Below are 24,151 nucleotides of genomic sequence, written 5' to 3'. Positions count from 1 at the left end.
TGACTGTGGGTAGAAGTGATGAGCAGTCTAGTTGCTGATGGATGGAGGGAACTACTACTCTGATTGCCTGGCCCTGCCAAACATAAATATCGTCTCTTACTTTGCCCCTTCAGGACAGCCTGACAGTGCCAAGGTTTACTGAAAGAGGTTGAGGGAGTGACGTCAGACTGGCTAGGCCACAATCAGCATGCAAATGTACAACTATGTGACTCTGTTATATATTTTATTTGGATAGCCTAGTGTTGGTATTTAACAATCAGGTAACTGGTTTCAACACATGTCACTTGATTATCTGATGACCTCTATAAACTCTAACTCCTGACTTTAACCAAACCCAAATCCTCACCCTGCCCCTGAGCAATGTTGATTCTGACCCCACTCCTACTCTACACTTAAACAAAGCAGACAGACTGTTTACTGACACCCTGTGGCCATGTGGTTGCAAGTTACGTATCAGCATTGTATTATTGTATCTAAATAAAATGTGACCAAAAATGCAAAGCAATTTTTTACTCATCTATTATATGGGACCACCATGTTAATAAGCTCAAATGAGTGACTGAGCACATTTTGTGACAAAGAAAGAAAGAAAATATACAGTACAGTATTTATAATGCAATTATCTAATAGACAAATGGAAGCAATTCTCCTTTTTCCAGAACATTTTATCGTCACAGTGGAACTGAAACAGGATCACCTGGAACTGATGAACCCCTTCTAACAGGACTGGTGGCAGGCCGATGTCTTGCCCTGACTCAGCCAGTTGGTTCACTTTCCAAGGTGTGACTGATACACTTTACCCTTCAGCAGGAGTGTCTTAACTGCCATGGGGACCTCGGTGTCATCAGTCAACGACAGCCAGAAGGACAAACAGCGGTCACCTGAACATCAGATATCAACCGTTTTGTAATTTAATCTAAACAGAGACTAATGTTACTTAATGTTCATTATGGACTGGGAGGAGATGTAAATTAATCCAACCGACTACTGGAGGAGTCATTTTTGTGTAATACTAACTGTGTAAAGCCATTAGGACTTTTGGGTGTTAAAAATATACAGAAAGCCATGTATGTCTGCTGAATTACCTGGATATGTAATGAATTCAAAGGTCTGTTCAGAGAGGAAAGTGTGTGAATATGATCTTCACCACTCCTCTCAACTATTGATCACATTACATTCAGACTCCATATCATAAGCATTTGAGGACTATGGATTACCACTGAGTGAATGTGATACATCACATGAAAGTGCATACCCCCCAGTCAAGACTGTAATGTGAAAAATTATGAATTTATGCATCACTGTGACTATAAGGTATGAAAACATTCTTCATCTGCAACCATGAAATGGAATATTAACTTTTCATTATATTCAAGCAAGTAAGATGGTTAATGGAAAATTACATTATAGCTATTATTATGTTATTTAAATATTGCATAATAATATAATATATAAAGAAAAGAACTGACCAGATAAAGTTATGAACTTATATAGCCTATATACAGCTCTGTCTTGTTTACACCAGATATGGTTTGTTTTTTACATTTTATTTTTATTTATTTATTATATATTATAGAATTTTTTTTGTTATTATGTGCCAACTTACTAATACTTTTACCCTTTTTTAGAGCTCCCATATCGAATGTTTTTATGTCCTGTCTCTAAATTACTGCTGTTGTTTTTACAGTATCCTATATCTTGTTTTCACTTTACTGCACAGAAAAATGCTGGAAAAATGCTATTCCAATAAAATAATAATAATTATAACTATTATTATTATTATCATTGAATAAATGATCCAACATATACTGTAGTCCTTCAAGTGTCTCTGAAAATCTCAGAATCCAACAAAGAGAATATCTTCCACTCATGTGTTTAATCCTGTTTTGTTATGACATGGACTCAGTGATTCCTCTGATCACTCTAGTTTTCCACTCTGGCCACACAGAGTGATCAGCAGCCACAACTTACTCCTCTGATTGAGTGACTTGGCTTTGTTTGGCTGGTTGTGTCTGTCTGGCTACGGCTCACTCCATTACAAGTCTAAATGACTAATTAATGGTCCCGTGACAATTGACACCGGCTCCTCAAGATCCATTTACACCCTCATCCCCACTGGGCTCTGACTGGACTCCACTGCACTCCTCCCTCACCTCCATCCTCTCCTCTCCTCTCCTCCCTCATCTCCTCATCTCTTATTCATCCGGTGGTGGAGTACTGTTTAAGGATAGACAGATGGACAGATTGAGAGACAGCTGGACCAGACAAATGCATTTGGGATGGGAGGGAGGGAGAGAGCAAGAGATAGACAGAGTGAGGGTTGGTGATGTGTTACTATCTTTTCAACTCTGAGGTAGTTTGTCTGCAGGGGCGATAGATGAACCCTGATCTCCACCTGCCTACGAGCACAAAACACCCACACTCCTCTCTGAAGAGTTTTATGTTGGGTCAGATAGATAGTATTAGACCCTGCGTGTGTGTGTGTGTAAACCACATCATTCACAGTAGCTACAGGGTCCTTCAACTTCTCACCCCGGTTGCTTTTTTAAGTGATGGACACTATCAAACATACACACAGTGCAAGAACGATTAAGGACGATTTTAGATGAAACTACTGTTACCCATGAACACCCTGGTGTACCACAGCATGTCCCCTGGCACCCATCTAATGGACAGCAGCAGTACAAGTGTGTGTGCCTCTAGCCAGTAATGATCCTGCACATACAAAACTCCTTGAGTCACTTTCACAGCTGACAGAGTTATGTCTCTGAGTCTCTACAGAGAAGGAAAGAAATTTTTACTTTTATTAAAGTTAGCCCTCAGCTTTAGGTCCTTTTCATGCAAAACTTGAATGAACATTGCTAATCCGTCAAAGGTAAGAAGAAGGGCATAAAATGTAATACTGCAAAATGTGGGAAGGAGAAAGCAGTTTGACATGGTAGTTAAAGAGACCAGCCTGTTATTTAAAGGTCATTTCAGAAAGGGTTTCTGAATGCAGCACAAATTATGGGAGAAGTTGGAATGGGGAATTGGAAGAACAAAATTGTTTTACGCCTTACAATATAATGCAGTGTAATAGAAGAGCACCTCTAACTACTGCCTCAAACATTATTACTTCTCTTTGACACAGTCACAACCAAATCTGCACATCATAAGGGTTATTAGTACAGTTGTTCAAGATATTGTGTCCATCCACACTTTGTCCATAAGCAGCTCACTGTCAAGAGGATTAGCTAAAAATGTAGATGCACACTCCAACACCCTTTGGCAAGGGTCAACATATGTAAATGTGAGTTCTGTCATTAAAGGTACTACATCATGTTTAGGCTCTTTTCTAATGTTGGGAGATCTAAGCTTACACCTACTGTACCAATTATTCCGTGTATTGTGATACCCTCAGGCCTTAAATACTGTCCTGCAGTCTTCACAAGGCGTATGTATGCTTGTGTCCTATGCTTGGGTCTATTGGATCGTATTTAATTATGATTAAGTCCAGCATGTGTCAGTCATGTACCAGCTGGAGGGAGGATGAAGGCCAGATCAGGTTGGCTGTTAAAACAAGGGTAATGAATGACGAATGACGCAGCAAGGTTGAAAGAGTAAATTAAAATGTGAGAGTGGGACGCGGGAGCAATTTGCAGTGGACATATAATTTTACACACAGCACACACAAAATGTAATCATGCATACGTACACACACACACACACAAACACACACACACAAAACAGTATGCTGCTTGCTAATTTAGCATGTGCACCAGAGCTGTCAGAAATAACAACACTCCAGAGGATAAGAGGAAAACTCGACTGCCAAGGTTATTGGCAACTGGTCACTCACCCACAAATTTACACACACACACTGTAGTCAGGAGATAGGGATGGGCAGCCTTGAGTAAATCAATTACGAGGTTCAGTGTCAAGTTTAAGGCCACGAGGAGGGCACCATAACAATATCCCAGCAACAGCCTGTGAATAGCAGCCACCACTAAATCAGCTCTCTGCACCAGCAGATAGAGCGGACACCTGTGGAGCGATGGGGTCTGAGAGGAGAAGAAGAGGACTGAGCAGATGTCCTTGTTTGTTTGGAAGAAGAAATACTATCCCGTATGCCTTAATAGGCAAAACAACCTGACTTAATATGGCCTTTTGTGCTTATCAGGAGCACCAGCGGTAAGGCCATTCTCCATCATTCTCTATCTCTTTCTGTCTCTCTGTTTCTCATTCGCTCTCTCTCCCAGTGTCTATATTTACATCCCCACCACAGCCATTTCTGTCCAGTCGTTCCAGATTTAGTGCTCTTGAGCATGACAGCGAACTGCAATCCGCAAGACTCCCCAGTGCATTGTCCCCTGTTAAATACAAACAAACGCTATAGGCCTAAATGTCTTCTGGTTCCTGTTGTCCTTGAAAGGAATAGTTTGTCATTTAGGGAAATATGGTTATTTGCTTTCTTGCTGAGGGTCTCATATCTGATCCTTTTCCTTTATACATAGCATCATTGTGTCAGTTGTGATTATGTAACTTTGTGACAAGAATTAATATACTGTATGTTCACTAGTGCCAAATGTATGTGGAAACCCAGGTCCATAAAGAAATGGTTTTCCCAGTTTGCTATGGAAGAACTTGACTGGCCTGCATAGAGCCCTGATCTCAACCTCATCCAGCACCATCGGGATGAATTGAGATCTAGAGAGGTTGTTGCCCAACACCAGTTCCCAACCTCACTAGTGCTACTTTGGCTTAGTGGGTGCAAATCCCTGTAGGTTCCATAATTTTGTGGAAAGCCTGAAACCAGAAGAGCAGAGGCTGTTATAGCAGCAGGTTAATGCCCATGGTTTCACAAAGAGATGTTAAACAAACACATGGGTGTAATGTTTGGGGTGTCAACATATTTTCAGCTACATAGTATACTGTACATATACACTACCGCTCAAAAGTATGGGATCGCCTACCGCAAAAGCTTGATAAAAGAATTTAGAAGCTTAGCATTCAAATCTGTGCAAATGCCTAATAGTGCCTAGAACAAGCTGGAATTAACAGGCATGTTTAGCAAAGCTATTCTTAAAACTTCAAAACAGAAATAATAGGTTAGTCTAGGGTTAGCACTATTGGAATTGGATCACGGAATAGCAGCTGAACATACTATGGACTGACAATTCACAGTTTAAACTGTTCTAACCACTGGGTAGACTGCAGAGGGCCCAAGGAAAAATGGGTTCCCAAAATATTTAGCCCAATTGCACAGTTGTGGTTAAAAAAATTATCTAGGGTCACTTACGCTTTTCTGGACTGGAAAACTGAAATCGAAGAGTATTTTGGGCGGGTGGGAATGGTTACAACAGCATTCTCATGCAATACTCTGGGGACATCGCCTAAAGGAAAGATTTAATCATTTAATTATTCTAAAACGCTTTCAAATGTAAATAATACATTTGGTGTATGATTATACTGTTTGAATCAATATTAAAATAGCCATTATTGAAGGAAAAAAGAAAAACATCAATGTAACAGGTGATTCCAAACATTTGAGCGGTAGTCTATATAGGCTAAATATATAGCGTTGTGGATTTTTTACTAAATAAACCTATTACACATTGTACATTTTCCTTTTCTGAGCAGTTCAGAGAAAGATATGCATGTAAATACAAGGCAGATTGCAGATACACCTCTTGCTTTATCAGGACAGAAAACACACACACACCATGGTCTGATGCTCTTTGTCTAGCTGTATGCTCTCACTCACTCAGTAAACACACACACGCAGAGAGAAAGAGTGAAAAAGAACAGTCATTGTGACCCTGACTAGGTGTCAATAAGGATGTTCAGTGACTAATGGCAGCTTACTGTCACTCTGCATCTGCTCCAATAAGAGAAAACCCCAAATGGGTTGAATAGAACTTGGTTAGTTGATTGTGGTCAGGTCATGAAAGTTATTTTTGTATCCAATGTCTATTATAAATGGGACCATGCATGACCACACAGAAACACACGTGACAGTGAGAAATGGATACTGTTAAGTAGTATATGGCCTTTCTTTCTCTCCATAATCAAATATTTCCAGAATTGCTTTAACTCTCTGTGCCATCCATGGTCTCTCTGTTTTTGTAGACTTTCTTCCTTCCCACTTCCTTCAGTTCTTCTCTTTTCTTCACTTTCCTTTCTTTCTGCACTAGAATTAACTGCACTGCTCTGCCATTTGGAGCTATCCATGGTGCTGAACCTCTGGCTGTCTCTTTTTTTCTTTCCTTCCTTTCATCTTTCCATTTGTAGGCTTCTTCTTTCCTTGCTTCCTTTTGAACATAGAACAACACAAGTTACTCAATTGCAAATTACTGTAGTGCTCTGTGGAGCTGTCCATAGTGCTGAACATCTAACTGTCTGTCTTACTACTAGCAGACTTTCTTTCTTTCTCGTTCTTTCTTGCTGGCCACTAACATATTTTATTAAACTGATACACTGTGTGCTTCTAGCTTATTATTGTGTCCTTTACTAATCACTTCGTTCAGCACAAATTTATGTTGGTTGGTGGAGGAATAGTCTAAATTTTGTCACTGTTTCCACTTGAGATAAAAGATATACTGTGCCTTGACGCCCTCATATCACAGCTTCAAGCCACCCTATTGCTTAATTAGAGTATAATTTATTTGACTCTCATTGTTTTCAGGCTTAAATCTCCTTGTTTTAGTAATGAACAGAGACAAAATGACAGACCAGTCCCTTGTCAGTCCAGCACCACATGCTCATGCAAATATCTGTGTTGGAAGCGGCTTATGTATTCAAGCTTATTGATTTGTTTGCCGACTCTATACTGTAGACGTGGAGAGAGTGGCCAACTCTCCGAAAGCCAGTTTTCTTTATTTGGAAAAGTGATCAATCGCAAAGAACTGAACAAGGCCCCATTAAACAGGCTCTACTGCCCGCACGTAATTACAGCCACTGATTTGCCACAAATAAGATGCCATAAATTAAGGCTGTAATAATGGAAACATAATGTGGGACGGAAACGACCAACTCTCTTGGAGTTTAAATTATCCTACAACCATCTCGTCATGATAAATGAGCTTATTTGCGGGTGTGCTAATCCTATTTTAAACATAATAACTATAAATTAGGATGACTTGGGAGTACTTGTATTTTCGCGTGCATCGCTCTCTCTCTTCTCCCCCCCACCCCCTCCTCTCTCTCAGTGACAGGCGTCAAAAATACCACCCAGGGAGCGCGGATCAGCAGCTTTCCACGCAGCCACACTCGGCTGTTGTCCACCGTCCGATGCGTAAATATCCCACAGAAAACTCGGAGCACCCAGATGTGTATGGAAAGAGCGTTTTTTCTATTCTGATGGTTCAAAGTAACCGATGCCGGACTGATTCGACTTTATTGTAGTCGGTCACCTTCTTTGCAAGACACATCGGCATATATCTACTTTGTGATTCAAATGAGGGAGAAGATGTGGATATTTTACACTGCCGACAATTCAAAGTGTCCTTTTTCTATTTGGAATCAGTGGTGTTTGTATTACGCAGCGGTGGTGTATTTGTTGATCTCGCCTGTCAGGACGGATGATGTTTGCCCGTCGACCTGCATCTGTGCCAGAGACTCAGGGACAGTGACCTGCCGTGATGGGGAGGACACTGATGTACCAGGAGACATACCGGAGTGGACGTCCACCTTGATACTCAAGGGAGAAACATTTCAACTTTACAGCGTGGTGCGTTCATGACCAACGGCACGGAGTTGGAAATGACGATACTGTCGCTGTCATACAACGGGATACAGGTTATTGAACCTTACGCCTTCCTGGGTCTCCCCCGATTGCATTTGTTGGATCTGAGCCACAATCAATTGGAGTCTATCTCAGCCAGGGCTTTCCACGGGTTACTAGAGCTGCGCTCTCTTTACCTAAATTACTCTATTTTGCCTCCGGCCACATCGCAGCTCTCCAATGCGCTCAGCACACAAAGTTTGCGCAACCTCCACAGACTGGAGTTGGCGGGAAACAGGCTGAAGTCTATGCCCCTGGTGAGATTAGATATCCATAATCTCCACGCGTTAGTGCTGATAAATAACTCAATTGAGAGCATTGGGGAGGAAAACATAACCAATTTATACCAGCAAAGGCGCATACGCGTCTACTTGTCTTTAAACCCTTTTCGATGCAACTGTGAACTGGAGGCATTTTACTACTGGTTGAAGAACTCATCCCAGTGCCCGGATGCAGAGCGTCTCCTGTGCAGCGAGCCGGAGGCCAAGAGGGGGATTCCCGTGGAGAAGCTCCGGGGAGAGGACGTGGATTGTATGAACGAGAACCTTGAGGCGGTTTCATACGTGTTCCTCGGTATCGTCTTGGCTCTGATAGGAGTGGTGTTTCTAATGGTGCTGTATCTCAACCGGAGAGGCATCAAACGGTGGCTCAACAACATCAGAGAGGCGTGCCGTGACCAGATGGAGGTCTACCATTACCGCTATGAGCAGGACTCAGACCCGAGACTGGCCAACGTGGCTGTTTAACCTACTGAAACACTAGGCCACTGCAGTAAAGTGAGGGGGCAGGGGAGAAAGGATAGCGAGCTGGAGATGTACTTTATCAAAAAGACTGGGAAGATTCCCTGGCAGTGTCCTGTCACAATCAAAATCAATAGTTTTTAAAAGCAGTTTCATCATTGTCAGCAGCTGGCCAATGAACTGCAAGTATCCCTCTCACACTGGGATATGCACAGAGCCAAAGACACTTAAATGTCTATAAGAGACTATTATTCTACATAATGTATATAAGTAACTACTCAAGAGGGGAATGCTTTTCAAGCATCATGTTAACCAGTCTACAGCAGAGTGTCAGACTAACATAGTATTATTTATCTTATTAACCACATGACAAATATACAGTAAAGGTATATAGAATTTCTGATTTGAAGTTGGAATGAAATAGTGAATCAATGTAATTACTAAGAACTGCAGCCCTTGCAAACTAACTGTCTGCATTCAGGAGACCATGCAGGGAGAACAAGGTATTCCTGTTTCTAATCTACTGAGGGAGTGGATATTGCAAAGGGTGAGGGAGGAAAGTGGTAGCGAAGGAGACTGGGGCAGGTAAGATGAGGTTTGTTTGGTGGTGAGCTGGTATGTTTGTTGGAGTGCCATGTTGGTGCAAGCAGGTGCTGCCGGAGTAAACTGTCATATTTCACCATCAACCACATGGCATAAGTTCCCAAACCTTGCCTTTATGAACAGCCTATGGTCTCTGAAAATAGCACACATGTTTATTATTTGACACCAGGTCAGTTTATCAGTAAAGGGGAAAAAGGGGAAGAGACAGAATCTCACCATGCATGTGATTGTTGTAGGCATAGAAAACCAACCAAAACATTAATAAAAGGTCAAATAAAAATGGTGAGTTAGCAGTGTTCTTTACGTCAGTACATTTTATCATCACTGTCAGGAAACGTTGACTTTATGCAGCACTGTGCTGCACATGAAACATGGGAAATGTTTTCCTATTGTATTTGGTAAAACGTTTTTTGTAAATTTGCTAGCAGCAGGTGTGAGTAAGTGCATCTGCTCCATGTGAAATTTTGAACAAGTGTAACTACAGTAAGATGTCACACCATCACTACCTCCTGAGCTCAACAGGAAAGGTCTAAACTATCTCATCGGCTTCTTTTTAAAGCAGCAATGACTGCAAGGCTGGGAGAGGTCTGCATGGAGAGATATAATATGGCAGTGTTAATCTCATCAGCGCTGTGGCTAATAAACCATAGAGAATGATGATCGACCTGTGCAGTCAGTCTCTATAACCTGGAGCTCATCAACCCTCTTAACTTAAGGTCTACATTACGATCACAGAGATTTTGGAACTAAGGTCAAACATGAAAAGCTGGGAAAAACAGGAGAGTAGGAATGTGTGTGTGAGCATTTTAATTAATTAATATTAAAGTCATGTAAGATATTAAGATAAGTAGATTTAAGAACAACATTCAATAAACAAGTAGATAGATAGATAGATAGATAGATAGATAGATAGATAGATAGATAGATAGATAGATAGATAGATAGATAGATAGATAGATAGATAGATAGATAGATAGATAGATAGATAGATAGATAGATAGATAGATAGATAGATAGTTCATGTATTTTGGTGTTAATCATCATTTTCAGTTCCACATTGTACACTCTTGATGAGAGTATTTCACTGTCAACAGTGTAGGAGGCACCTTTACATAACAGTGACATCAAATTGTTATATCAGGTGACTTGACAGCGTACCATGCACTGCCATGTTGTATATGGAGGGTGAGGAGATAAACCTAATCATTGTTGATGTTGACTTGACTCACTGACATCATACACTTAATGTATATTCATAAATGATTCTGAGATATGTTCAACAGGGCTCCATACAGTTACAGGATGGCGCTTAAAGAGTTTAAGAGATACACAGCAAAGACATCCACACAAGGTATCTACAAGGATGGGACTGAAAAAAAACTTCATGATGAAAATATGCACATATTTTTAAATGTTTAAATTATTGTGAGAAATATAAATGGTAAATGGACTGTATTTGTATAGCAACTTTCTAGTCCTCCGACCACTCAAAACGCTTCACACTACATATCACATTCACACACTGATGGCAGATGCTAACTGCTAACTAATCATTCACACATCCGGAGCTATTTGGGGTTCAGTGTTTTGCCCAAGGACACTTCGACACATGGGCTGGGGGAAGCAGGGATCGAATGCTCTACCACTAAGCCACAGCCTCTGTTAAAGATGCATGGAACAGCATGCAGCAGGGTAATGCCAGGCGACGAGCTGGGAAAGGAGACGAAGGTGGACAGGATGGTGCTGCAGCATCTGGAGATATGTTAGATATGAAGGATGAGACGGCTCACATTTCTGTGACTGGTTTGGCTGAAGTGCAGTCAGACCCGAACCCTCATGACCCACTCCAGAAGGTGGTCAGGTTCGGTCCTGATCTGAGCCTTCTGCTGACAGGAGGCAGAGACAGACACATCCGAGTCTGGGAGTTTCCATCCCTGAAGAAGAAGTTTGTCTTCAACGCGCATGAGGGGGAGATTGAAGACTTGGACATGAGTCCAGGCAACAAGCACCTGGTGACTGTTGGCCGGGACTTTGTCTGCAGTGTATGGAGTGGCAATCAGTTGGCTAAAGGTCTTAAATGGCTTGAAACCATGCCTCAAATAGCTGAGAAGAAATATGTTGACAGTGCCCAAAAAAGCAGCTCTGTGAGACTGTACTAAGTCATATTGGTGCTTAGAGATAAATACTGATGTCAACATGCTAACATGCTTGCAGTGAAAATGCTAAAATGCTGATGTTTAGCAGGTATAATGTTTACCATGTTCACCATCTTAGTTTAGCGTATTAGCATACTAGCTAATTAGCACTAAACACAAAGTACAGCTGAGGCTGAAGAGAATGTCATTAGTTTCGCAGGTATTTGGTCATAAACCAAAATATTGACCAAACTGAAATTTAGACCTGATGATGGCACTTGATAAAAAGTCAGGGGATCACCAAAGTCTGTATGATTTATCCTCTGGGGATCATGAATGTCCGTAGAAAAATTCATGGCATAGAGATATTTCAGCTATAGAGCCACGCCGTGGCTAAATATGTCTCTAGGCTTCATTTAAACAGTCCATTGTTGATGTGCAACTACCTATAAATGTCTATAATGTAGCACATACTGTAATGTGACTGTGTCAAAAGCATTTGTTGAGGTAATTCTTAGAGTTATGGGTTAATCTTATGCATCGAATAGTGAAGTGACACGTTATTGAACACATACATTTTTTGTCATCTAATAATTAACCGAGTGAGATTGGAGTAACATTTGATTATCCAAATTAAACCGCCATCAAATAGGTGAATTGGGCAGGAAAACCCCAAACATAGAGATGATAATGTTTATCTCGTATAGACATAGAAAGAATGAAACAAAATATCTGGATAATATCTGAAAATATCTGGCCTCAAATAGCTAGAAACACAGACACACACACCCAACACACACACTAGAGTCTTTGTCACTCTGTTTTAATGTTAAAGAATACATTGTCTCTTCGGCAATTTTGCTCCATATGTTCAGTTAAATGGACACCGGACATTCACTGTATGTAACTGATATTTAATAATCTTTCCTTTGTTACTTTAACAATCTTCAAGCTGCCATCTTCTCTCTCTTTCCCCTGTGTGGTATTTCTCTCTTCAACCATCAGCTTTTTATATTTTGGGGGATTCTGGGACAAAATAAAGAGGCAGAAGCAACACAATGTTCTGTTGTTGGCCAAAAAAACAAGACTGAATTTGTCTTTTCAGACTATTCAGGCTTCAACTCTGCACTCTCCGTGCACTTCACTTGGCATTGCTCCATTTCTTTGTTCTTCTTAAGTTTTGCTACGTTCTCCTTACAAATACAGTATTTGTCAAAGACTTCCCCTCTGCCCTACACGACACACCCTCCCTCTCTCTGTCTGTCTATTCCCGTCTCTCGCTCCTCTTCATACAGGTAAATGACTTTATCCACTTGAGTGACTTTGTAAGGACGCAGAGACAGGGTTTAAGCTGAGCCCAGTAAAAAGAAAGATAAAGAAAAGGGAAGTAGAGAAAAGATTCATTAGAGTTCTTTAGTCCAGGCACCAAATGTCCTTGCCTTATGCAAAACGATGACTCATCGTCTTGCTCTATACATGAGTGTCTGGGATGCCAAAGCCCAACTGCAAACTAGGGGAGATGTCTAAAATGAAGGTGAAAATATTATCTTTATGGTTGAACAGCTGCTGCTATCAGAGAATTTAATCATATCTAAGCATCTGAACTTCAGGCCACTACTTAAATGGCCTCCATTTTGTCTCCATAGAAACATTTTCACCATAATGAGTTGTCTGAGTGTCTGATGTCTCACAGCCCATCAACCACTGATGGAAGAAGATCGTTACCTTTACACATGCGTCACTGGTTGTTTCAGACTAGAAGTTGCAGTGAAGCCACTATGGGTGCAGTCACACAAATGTAAGTAAATGTTTGTTGCCTGCCCAGGTGAAATTGGCGTCCTGGGAAGCGGAATGTGAGAAGTTCATGATGTGACATGAACTTCTAGTTTATAGTCTGGTGATTACTGAATCTGCAATAAGCTAATATTGGCTAGTATATCAGTCTGTTCAATTTTGCGGTGTAGCTCTAGTATGGAAAACTGTTGAGTACCGAAAGCTGGCATTGAATGTCTGATCAGATTCTTAGTCTTATTAACTTATTCTTTGATTAAATCTTGAAATATTAACTTTGCTCATTTTAGACTGTTTTATTTAGGCAATGTTCTTGTACGGCTGCTTTGTGTTAAAATTAAACACAGATTAATTTAAGATTGATATTTTGTTCATTAGAAAAAAAACCTCATTGTGAGGTATCAAAGAAATTATTGTTTTTATATCGGCACTGGAACTTCGATATCGTGTTGCCACCGGTACTGAAAAATTTCAAACCATACCCAGCCCTATGTTATGTATCAATTGATATTCCACAGTACAGAGGAAATTGTGAAAAATCACAATGCATTCTGGGCAAATATGCTCCTCTACTGTCTGTCATTGTTCACCCTTTCTCTCAGCCCTTAAAGGGTTGATCTCACCGAAGTCAGCTTGAGATTAGACTTCAGATTTTGGAGGATTGGAACGTCACTTAAGATGGTGACGGGGATTCCCGCAAGAGAATAAGCCAAGTCAACGAAGGCTCATTAAACCACTGCTGAAGCACACACAGCTCTGAACATGTGTCAGAAAAGGGCTGGCCATTTGACAATTACCATGTTTACTTACTTAAAACCTTAATGACTCATTATCAGTGTGCAAATTCCCTTCCAGTTTTAATTATTAGAGTGTGGGCTTGGGGCTCCTAACACGTTCTTATGAGATTAATTAAGCTTAACTTTGAACAGTAAAAGGTTTGTTTGTTACAGGCAAGGTCATTAACTGGCATTCAGTGATAATGTCATCATAAATGGATCTCATTAGAAAGACTCCCAGGAGTCAAAGAGGCAGGAGGGAATTCTTTTGTCTGGGGTCACCATGTCCTGTTTGATGATAAATGGACCCTCAGGGAATACCATACATTTGACATGTCATCATATTATTTTGTTGACTTGCTTCACACATCCAAATCTCACATGCCGTAGTCCAATGGAGACTATCATAAAAGTACTGACTGAATTAACATGCATCTCAAACTGGGAGATCAATCCCATCTTACATCTGCACTACTCCAGTCAATATTCCCATTTTCTGGCTACTCAGCAGTGTAATTACAAACCATGGGAACCAATGCACTGAAGTATGATATTGTGAACTTCTGTCTGGCCTCTAAGCTCAAATGTGGTTTTGATTCATCCTGGACTGTGGATAACCACAGTCGGCTGGTCAATTGGCCTTTGACCAGGTGAACAGATTCTGTCGTAATAAGCTGTACAGGTGTCTCAGATTTATACACTAATTAAACCCGTTGACTTGCCTGTCGATTTCTGAGAGGAAATAGTCAGTGCATGGAATGAGCTTGTGAGAAAGATACACAGAGAGAGTTCTGACCTTAATCTCTCACTGTAGGACAAATATTAATTCCTCCGATTTCACACGTTAATTTCAATCAAGTTCTTTCCAGCAAGGAGCACAGGTGCTCATTTTGGATTAGATAATTCGGTTAACAAGAATCACTAATATCCTTCACATCCCAGGTTAACGGAGTGATTGAAAAGGTGTCGCTGATGCACAAGATATAACCCAGGCACCAGGGTAGTTATCAAAATGTGAATCTCATAGAACCGAGAACTCAACTAATCATGGGTGCCTCTTTGTGCATCACAGACAAACTTGCTGATGACCTTATGGTACCCTCATTTCATAAAAACCTTACCCACAGCAGTTTTTACAAGTTGCTGTCTACGGCACTGAATACCCTTCAGTAGCTGCCTCTCTGCTAAGAGGTATTAATTAAGCTTTTACCGGCTGGGCTGTCCTCTCAAGGACAAGTAGGAAATATAACCAGGAATCACTCCATCAATATTTGAATTAATAATTAGATGTCTGAGGTGTACAGTTGTTGTGGATTTATTAAGCCATGCTCGTGTCTGAGTTTGAAACCTGCATGACATCTTGAAATCAGTAGTGAAGGTAGAAACATTGGCATGCAGATGTTTATTAATCTATGTCCACCTTGTTTTAGCACGTCTTTTTTTTACGAATATGGGTCACTTAATATACAGTGACCCTAAGACACTGTACAATATCCATTTTAAGAAACTATTCTTCTTCAGATGAAGATAAATTCTCATCTAATCGGCTGTCAAAAATACCAATTATGGGTAATGTCCTGGCTTTCACATAACTGCATTCTGTATTAAGTACACACAGCATTCATATGCTTGTGTTTCTAAACAGAATTATATTTATTCTATCTATTTATCAGACAAACAGCTCTACATTTCTTACTTAGGTTGTAAATCATTTACTCATTTTCTGTGGTACATTTGACAAAAGCACATCACTGTGGCATTGCCTTAATTACAGTAACACACACAAATATATTTCATACTTTTTTTAAATCACTGATGCAATTCTAAAAGATGATAAGAAAGCATTTAAATGCCTTATGACAATTATTCATCCTAATTACTTAATGTTTAGCGCTCATTAAATCTCGTTCCACTTAATCACACCACCATCTACTGTAGCTCTGCTAATTAGCTGCCAGCGAGTCTGTTTGAGCAGTACGAATATGTGATGCGCAGCTTCTCTTTCAAATGTCTGTGAAAAAAATGCCGTCTCACCAGTTTGAATATTTCATGCTGTCCTTCACTCAAGAGAAGCAGTCTATCCTCTGACCGTTCATAACATCGGCCCATTACCTCAGAGAAAACAGCATCTGCTTTGACAACCTGTCTGTCACTTTCTGAGCATTTGAAGAGCTCTTTCCTCTCAGTACAGTCTCAAGCCAACTATTATAACCTGAATTTCAACATGCAACCACAGTACAAGCCATTACAGTACAATACTTTCACCCATTTATATTTGTATTTTAAACTTTAAAGAACAAAGCTGAAGTCTTGTAAAGCACCTGCAGATAGTGCAATTTTGTCAAAATGGTTTAATCTTTTTACCACACTCACATAAAATCCCTGACAGCAAAATCCACTCAACGACTAGACAAACTTTGTTGATAATATAATACTAAACGGATGCATTCAGCTCCAACATTATGTTCTGTAGTTTATTTTGTTCAGATGAGTACAACCTTATTATGTCATTCAGTGTGCATTTGAGTGCACACTTACTTTTTGCACCCTTCTTGGCCTTTACCATTAAAATGGTTAAACTGTCAACGACTGCCCCCCTGTGGCCATTTGGCTACATTTGGCTTATTATTATCTTTATTTTTCATGTATATGCTATGATATCTAACTGTTCTGTAGCATAATCTACACCGACACCAGAACACAGAAGTCAGGCTTTAAAATCTCAGTCACAACCAAGCTTTTTAGAGTCATCTTACCGATAATCATTTAAATATAGGATTAAAAAAATATAGTAGAGTGTGATATTCTTATTACTGGTACAAGCAGTGATATATACTGTATACTGTATACATACAGTATATATATATAGGATCTCTTTTGTATTTTTTCAGATTGACAGGATAATGCTGAACATGTTTGCAAATCTGGTATCTGTGATTCTTTTGAGACAAGGCCAATTCCCCATGTTGGCCACACGGTGGTGCTATCACAAAATTGCAATACTTGTATTATATTTTAAGGCTTACAAATGAGATTAATGAGGCTGAAGTCTAAACAGTAAAAGGTTTTGTTTGTTACAGGCAAGATCATTAACCAACATCCTCCGATAATGACATCATAAATGAGTCTCACTAGGAAAGTTCCCGGAGTCAAAGGGTCAGGAGAGCGTTGTGTTTTCTGAAGGCACTTGTCTGATGGTAAAGGGAATACTATATGGATTTTCATCATATTATGTTGGTCATAAATGCAAAATTCACACAAATTCTAAAGATTTTTACATTATACAGCAAGTGTTATGAGTGCAGGGAAAAATACATTTATATACAGTAAATCTCACTTTTGGGTGATAAATGTGAAGTTTGGGGTGATAGTTGGTACTGCTAAGATTTTCTGCAATATTCAAGTCAATTAACTTCACTGTCACTGACTCCCCAGAGAAAGTCAATTATATCTAGTGCTCATTTTATATCCATTACCTTGAAGCGAAAAGAATCATAAATCAACGTCAGGATTAAAAAAAATGTAGATCAGACAGTTTAGGTACAGCCATAAATCATAGGTACTCTGAGTTAACAGCAGGAGAAGGTTGTTATTATTGTATGTTATTCTCACATAAAATGTAGACACTTTGAAACCCCTCCTATCAGCCTGTGGCCAACTGTTACACCAAAACCTGTGCTATATGTCGCTATCCATGGTCCTGAAACTCTAAATCCACTGTTGGAGCTCTCCTCTCTGCCCATATCAATTCAAGGGTTGCTCAGTCTTGCCTTATCAGGAGCTTGTAGTCCAGGCATCTATTTTTACCCAATAACCTACATAAATCAAAGCCCAGCCCAGGCTCTCCTGGTACAAATCATCGAGACAGGATTTGTCATGGGTTTATGACATTACAAGTTAGCCAAGGTCAGTGTACTGTTCAAGCATGGACTTGAACATATGATACAGTTGCATAGCAGGGAACCCAGAAGACATTAATCACATCATTATTTATTGCCTTGTCGTAGATGTACAGTATGACCCAAGACAAAAGGATCGTGCCTCTTTAACTCCTCAGAGTCTCTCTAATGAGTCCCGATCGTGATCACATCACCGGGGAACGAAGCTTAATGACCTTGTCTGCAAACAAAGAAACCCTCTACTGTTGAACCTTTTGCCTAATTCTTCTCTTCCCCAATTCATTAAAAATGTGTGGGAAAGTGGGAATGCAGATATTTCCAAGAAACATTACATTTTGAGGAAAACCTGAAACTTAATTTAAAACAGACCTACAAACCATCAAATAGCCCCCCTTCCTGTAAACTCTCATAATATGAAAGCTTAATGTTACAATCCTCTGTAACTAATTAAAAAGAATGTGTACCCAGTCTTCTCATGTTGTGTAAACAGGAAGTGATATTAAAACAGCAGTTTAGCACAGTTCCTTCACTTCACGTTTTAGTGTGGGTTTGACATTTGAGACATTTGTCTTTAACCACAGATTTCTTTTTGTGCAATTTTAGCATTGAGCAAATGGCCCTTCCTTAGCTTATAACTTTATATTGTGTTTTTCTGACTTTGTACACTACAATAAACTACTGAAGACAGCTCTTATCTGCTTTGTTCTCATGGATCATGCTGGGCTCTTGGCTGGGCCTTATCACTAACTTTCCCTATTTTCAAAGTCTCCTTGATCCTTTAACACTCTCGCCACTTTTTCACGATGGCCAATCTAAATTTTGATTGTCAGACCCTTGTGATGAATTTGGGCAAAACGTTTTTAAGGTTGTATTACATTGTTGGACTTCCAGACTGCTTTGAAAGTATGGAGACACCGTATTTTTAAGGTTTCAGTTGTACACACTGTCGAGAGTCGAATCTAGTGTACAAATAAATAGAGATACATTTATTACATGTTTATATTCATGTAACCTCATAGTACTAGCAGTCTGTTAAAGTTCTACATCGTGCCAGTGTACCATGGGCAGAACAGTGGGTGGTAAACAGTTAATGACTACCAAAAAGATATTTTAGCTTAATATGACATGAATTAAATACACATTACATAGGAAGCCAGATTAGTAGTAGGGATGCACCGATACACCAGATCAGTATCAGCCCTGATACTGACCTGATTGAGCGGATCAGGTTGCCAGTTGCGTCCGATCTACATTAAATACAGTTTCTTTGTCAATGTCATTTTAAAAAATACTTTATCCATTATATTCCTTTGGCCACTGACTCTGCTTTTAGTGCCATAGCAACCTCTGGTCTCATGTTACCCTACATAAAAACAGTCCCAATCAGTCATGTGCAGTGAGGCATACAGATTTTAAATTTGGGGAAAAGAGAGCACTGGTATCAGAATGGTACTCGATATCGGCAGATACTCTGAACTGAGGTATCAAAATCGGTATTGGGAGAGAAAAAGTTGGATTGGTGCATTCCTAATTATTATCCCTCACAAATTTAGCAACCCCCCTGCATTATTCCTGGTTTTCATACGTTTACTCACAAACATCTGGACATGAGGTGGATCCTTAAAGTCACATTGAATAGTTGGCATTACATCACTGCTAGTGCCACCTATATTTTTTACCATTTTTATAACATATTGCTGTTTTAGAGGGACGTTTCTGAAAGCTCACGTACACCTTGCTTTAAATACCTTTAAAATAACATCAGATGGTACATTTTTGGTTGATTGTGGTTACCCAGAACATCATAACCAACAACTTTTTTCTTTTCTCAGGTTGTTAAGAAGAATTTAGAATTTTCTGCTGCACACAACTAGTTTCTAGATGTCTTGAGAGCTGTCAGCCCAGTATCCAATGAATTGCGTTCATTTTGATGATTTTGCAGTACATTGTTTGTGTCCAGTGCCAACGCAGCAAGTAACTGTGAACACAATCTAAAGTTATTAGCCTACTAATAATAGAAAGGCGACTTCAGAAAGGGCATCATAGGCTTCTAGGGGCTGAGACTGCAGGCCTAACTCCTACAGCCCTTCAGAGTGGAGGTGACTATTAGACAATGAGCTTTTCAAGAACATTAATGACTCATTAATATCACTGTAAAAGTCCCTTCTCATTACAGTTGTAATTGCGATAGTGAAAAACCTCCTAATGTTTGCGGATGAGATTAATTAGGCTTAAGTCTGAACAGTAAAAGGTTTGTTTGTTACAGGCATTTACCAGCATCCTTTGGTAATGACATCACAATTAGGGCTCATTAGCAGGGTTCCCAGGAGTCAAAGAAGCAGGAGAGAATCCTATTGTCTGGGGTCACTGTGTCCTGTTTGGTGATAAAAGCCCTCTTGGGAAATAGTATTCATTGTCAATGTCGTTACATTTTGTTATGTCATACACTCCAAGTTTAAACAAAGTGTGTAAGTTTTTTTAAGAGAATGAATGAATGTTTCTATCTCTATCTCTATTTTTCCCATAATTTAACAGTACATAGTCATTCACTTAGTATTGTATTTTTATTAGTCATGGTTGAATATGGGAGATCAAAATATCAAATGATGTGTTACTGTATTGTTACTGTACTGTAAGAAACTTAACTTGTTTCTGAAGAGATACTCTTGGTGAAAAGCTGGCAGTGCACAGGGCCCCAATTTCCCTTCAATTTCCCTCCAAATATGAGACTGCAAGACCTGCTAATAGATGCAGGTGAGATTAATTAGGCAAATGTTTAAACAGTAAATGGTTTGTTTGTTAAGGTAAGGGTCATTAACTTGCGTTCTTGGATGATGAAATCTCAAACTGGGTTCATTAGAAAGACTCTAAGGTGTTAGATGCAGCAGAAAGTCCTTTTGCCTTGAGTCATTACGTACTGTTTGATGATAATTGCCCCCTCAGAGAAGATGGTGCATTATACATTTTTTTGTTTTTCACTCACTTCAAGTCATATAAAGATTTATAGTTCTTATTAACATTAAATCAAATATCTCAACAGGAATTGTGTGCGATAATCTTAGGTTCTGAACGTGATGCCTAGTAGGTAGGTGTGTTTGAGAGACCCATGGATGAGGCAGGAGTCCAAGTTCAAAACGCAGAGCAGCTTTATTTTATTTTCATTCCTGTCTCCACGTCAGCTACTGATTACACTGTGCTTCAACCTCAGACATTCTATGATACAGCTGTTTGATCCTTCAGTGCAGAAGTTGCCCTTGTGAGGTAGGCAGGTTCAGCCCTGAAGACCCTTGCATAGCCCATCCAAAAGCTGTACAGACTCCGGATGGGGCTCCTGGAGGGCCAGTGTGCACAGGTTCAATGGGATTGACGAGATGAGGATGATCAGGTCCAATGAGAATAAGTGGCTGAACTCTGTTGAGCTGAGGCGAGGGTAAACTCTTGAGGTGAGGGTAACGTAGTTGTAGTGCAGCAGCTGAACAGGAATGATCCATCAAACTAAGTTCATTAACAGTGAAAATGATATCTTGTTGACAGGTCTCCTGCTGGTGATATATGGAAAGCTACTGTGGCTCCTTACACTTGCAGAACTGTCAGATGGTTTTAAGACTGAGGACCTTGCAGTCGCCCTTAACTTCTAGATGTTTACCAGGTAGAATAATAGATTTTTCTGAGCCATCATCTAAGATGGCGTATGTCTAAAGTTGCTCAACTATAATCACTTTACCTAACAAGAGGCTAAATATCCCACCTCCCTCCCTTGGTTCATTCTTTGTTCCTCCTCAGCCATGTTGTGTGTTTCCTGTATTCATGCATTATTTGATTTAAGTTATCACACACAATTTCTGTTGGAATTTTTGATTTAATGTTAATAGTTTTGTTCTCTCTTTGTCGAGAAATAAACCTACTCTGCATTTTGAACTTTCCAACAAACTTCAGCCACAAGCCATTAGGTTTAGAAACTAACAATGATGTTGTCTTCTTTCTAATCATGATAGGTCAATAAGGTCTAGACCAGCACCATCTCTGGCTTACATCAGGACAATTGAGGGACCTGACTGGTCAAGAGATTTCTGTATTACAGAAACTTTCTATCTTAAGTTTTAAGTTAAGACAGGAAGAGTCTACGATAGGATTTTCCCAATTTGGTATTACAAAAGAAAATCCTAACTAACTTTAGGGATCCTATCTTATCGTACTTCATCTTGTCTTTATCATGGTTTGGGGGTTTGGTCACTACTGGTTTCAAGGATTTCTAAAGAGAAACCCAGGCCTTAGTATGAGCAAGCTGGAGAACTTTAACCCTGTTTCTGTGTGAAACAGAAAGTGGTTTGCTTCTTACAGCGAAATGATTACTGAGCTCGGGATCCAGGACCTCCCAGGACACATGTGTGATAAACAGGCCTACAGGACCACTTCCTGTCTACAAGAGTTTTGGCTGAAGTAGGATCGACCTGCTTTGAAATCACTGCAAATGAGAGGGGAGAAACAACAACGCTGCTGGCGTGTCTCAATGCAGCAGGAGAGTATGGGCCGCTACTTGTCATACTCAAAGGAAAAAGGCTCCGGGCTGACTGGTGTTTTGGGGCACCAAACAACACCCTTGTCAGAATATAAGACAATAGATGGATCAACTCTGAGGTGTTTTTGGACTAGGGAAAGCAGGTCATAGCCCACCTGCCCAAAGAAGACCCCATCCACATGTGCTGCTGCTTGATGGACACAGCAGCATAAATTGTGGATGGATTTCTAAACCTTCAGTAATAAACAGAAATGAACATTGAGTCTTAATTCATAAAGATGAACAGGAAAAGGAAAATGTGCATGTGAAATTACAGTATGAATTATATTGTACAATAAATATGCATACACTAGCCTAAATCAATGATAAGATTTGCTCTCCTAATCACCCAAATGTTACAGAAAAATTAGGTTTTGGGTCAGTTTACACAAAAGGGCATGCCACGCCTCCTTGGAATATGACAGCTTGATGGCTATCCTAAAGTTAGGACAGTTTATTTAAGATATTGGGACGTTAGGATGCTTGTGTAATTAGGAGAGAAACATTGATTTAGGAACTGTTCATCTGTAATGCCCTTTTCCTAAATCAGATTTACTTATGTACTAACAAGAGTGTAAATATTTATGAGCAAAGTACACATTCTCTTAAAATCATGATGACAGTTATATCAAGGGTAGATCTACCTTTGACTCTGCTGTCTCACTGAAACTGGCTTACTAGCAAGGACAGTTAAATCAAGTCACTGTATATTATTTGTCTTATGCTGCGGCTCAAATTCCCGTGAGCTGGAATGAGCTAGAAACTCAAAACTTGGCCAAATAACTGGAAATGATGTGCATCCTTCCACAGAAATATGAGCCAAATCGGCCACATGTTGTTGCTGTAATTACAGGCCATGCCCACAAGTCCAGCTCAATGTGCTCTACAAAAAAGCCTCTTGGACCACCAAGTCTGCCTAACTAGAATTTCAGCCATTTAGAATTTTTTTAAAAACACATTTTTGACATCTCCTCCTAAACCGTAGGTCTGATTGCTACCAAATTTTTGGTGGATCATTGGACGAAGCTTATCAAAAGTTGTTTAAAGCTTGTTGATATCTTATTTGCAGCACATACATAGACCAAAGTCAATAACCGTTGGACCAATCATCACAAAACTTAAGAATATTTTCCACATAAAAACCTGAAACATGCCCTGAAATTTTCCTTCAAATAGACTGCTAGGGGGCGCTACAAGGACAAAAAATGTGTGTGGCATAACATGAATCATACTATGAATCAGATCAGATCAAAAAAGAGAGATTTCACTATTTTTGTTACGTTTAGGCCACATTTGACCAGGACCAGATGAAAAACATTAAACTTCTAACAGTCTGTGTTGGCTTGAACTGCCTCTTGCGGCTATATTATTTCATATATATTTGTTTATTAATTCCTTATTAAAAGGCAAAATTGATTATTACTCCCACTCGATTGACAGGTCTCTTAACACATGGACTTAACAGTACAACAATCTAAGTTATTAATGTTGTCTGATGGAAATACAGGTCTGCTTAAATCACTAATATTTGTAAAGACAAGAATAAAACTGGCCTATAATTTGATTATAATTAATTTCAAAATGGTGATGTTTGACTTATAGATGAAACTAGGAGTCAAACAATTTAGATATGTATGTGAATATAAGTTACATTTTTGTTCCAAACATTGCTGATTGCACTTTCTTGCTCTTGAGATAAAGAGTAATGAGGTGCTTAGAATTACAGAAACAATAATTACGTTTGTTTTGTCTGCAAGACAAGTTGGAAGACAATACACTCCATGGATAAACCTGCAATTTCAGTAATGGGGCCCTGTTCATTACTGTATTGTTCATCAGTATTATTCTTAATTAGAAGACTGCATGCTATCTCTAGAGATTTATGAA

The 24,151-nt window shown here is 39.6% G+C and overlaps 1 protein-coding gene across 1 annotated transcript; it reads left to right on the top strand.

Moving 5' to 3' along the window:
• The first annotated feature begins 7,248 nt into the window (after positions 1–7,248).
• waif2 (Wnt-activated inhibitory factor 2) lies at positions 7,249–8,864 on the top strand. The gene is given in 2 exon segments (XM_044222611.1): positions 7,249–7,676; positions 7,679–8,864. Coding segments are annotated over 2 exon segments (1,071 nt in total). The 5' UTR covers positions 7,249–7,435; the 3' UTR covers positions 8,509–8,864.
• Positions 8,865–24,151: the final 15,287 nt, after the last annotated feature.

Source organism: Siniperca chuatsi, linkage group LG14 (genome assembly GCF_020085105.1).
Source record: "Siniperca chuatsi isolate FFG_IHB_CAS linkage group LG14, ASM2008510v1, whole genome shotgun sequence".
NCBI lineage: Eukaryota > Metazoa > Chordata > Actinopteri > Centrarchiformes > Sinipercidae > Siniperca > Siniperca chuatsi.
This window is presented reverse-complemented; position numbering and strand designations above follow the sequence as displayed.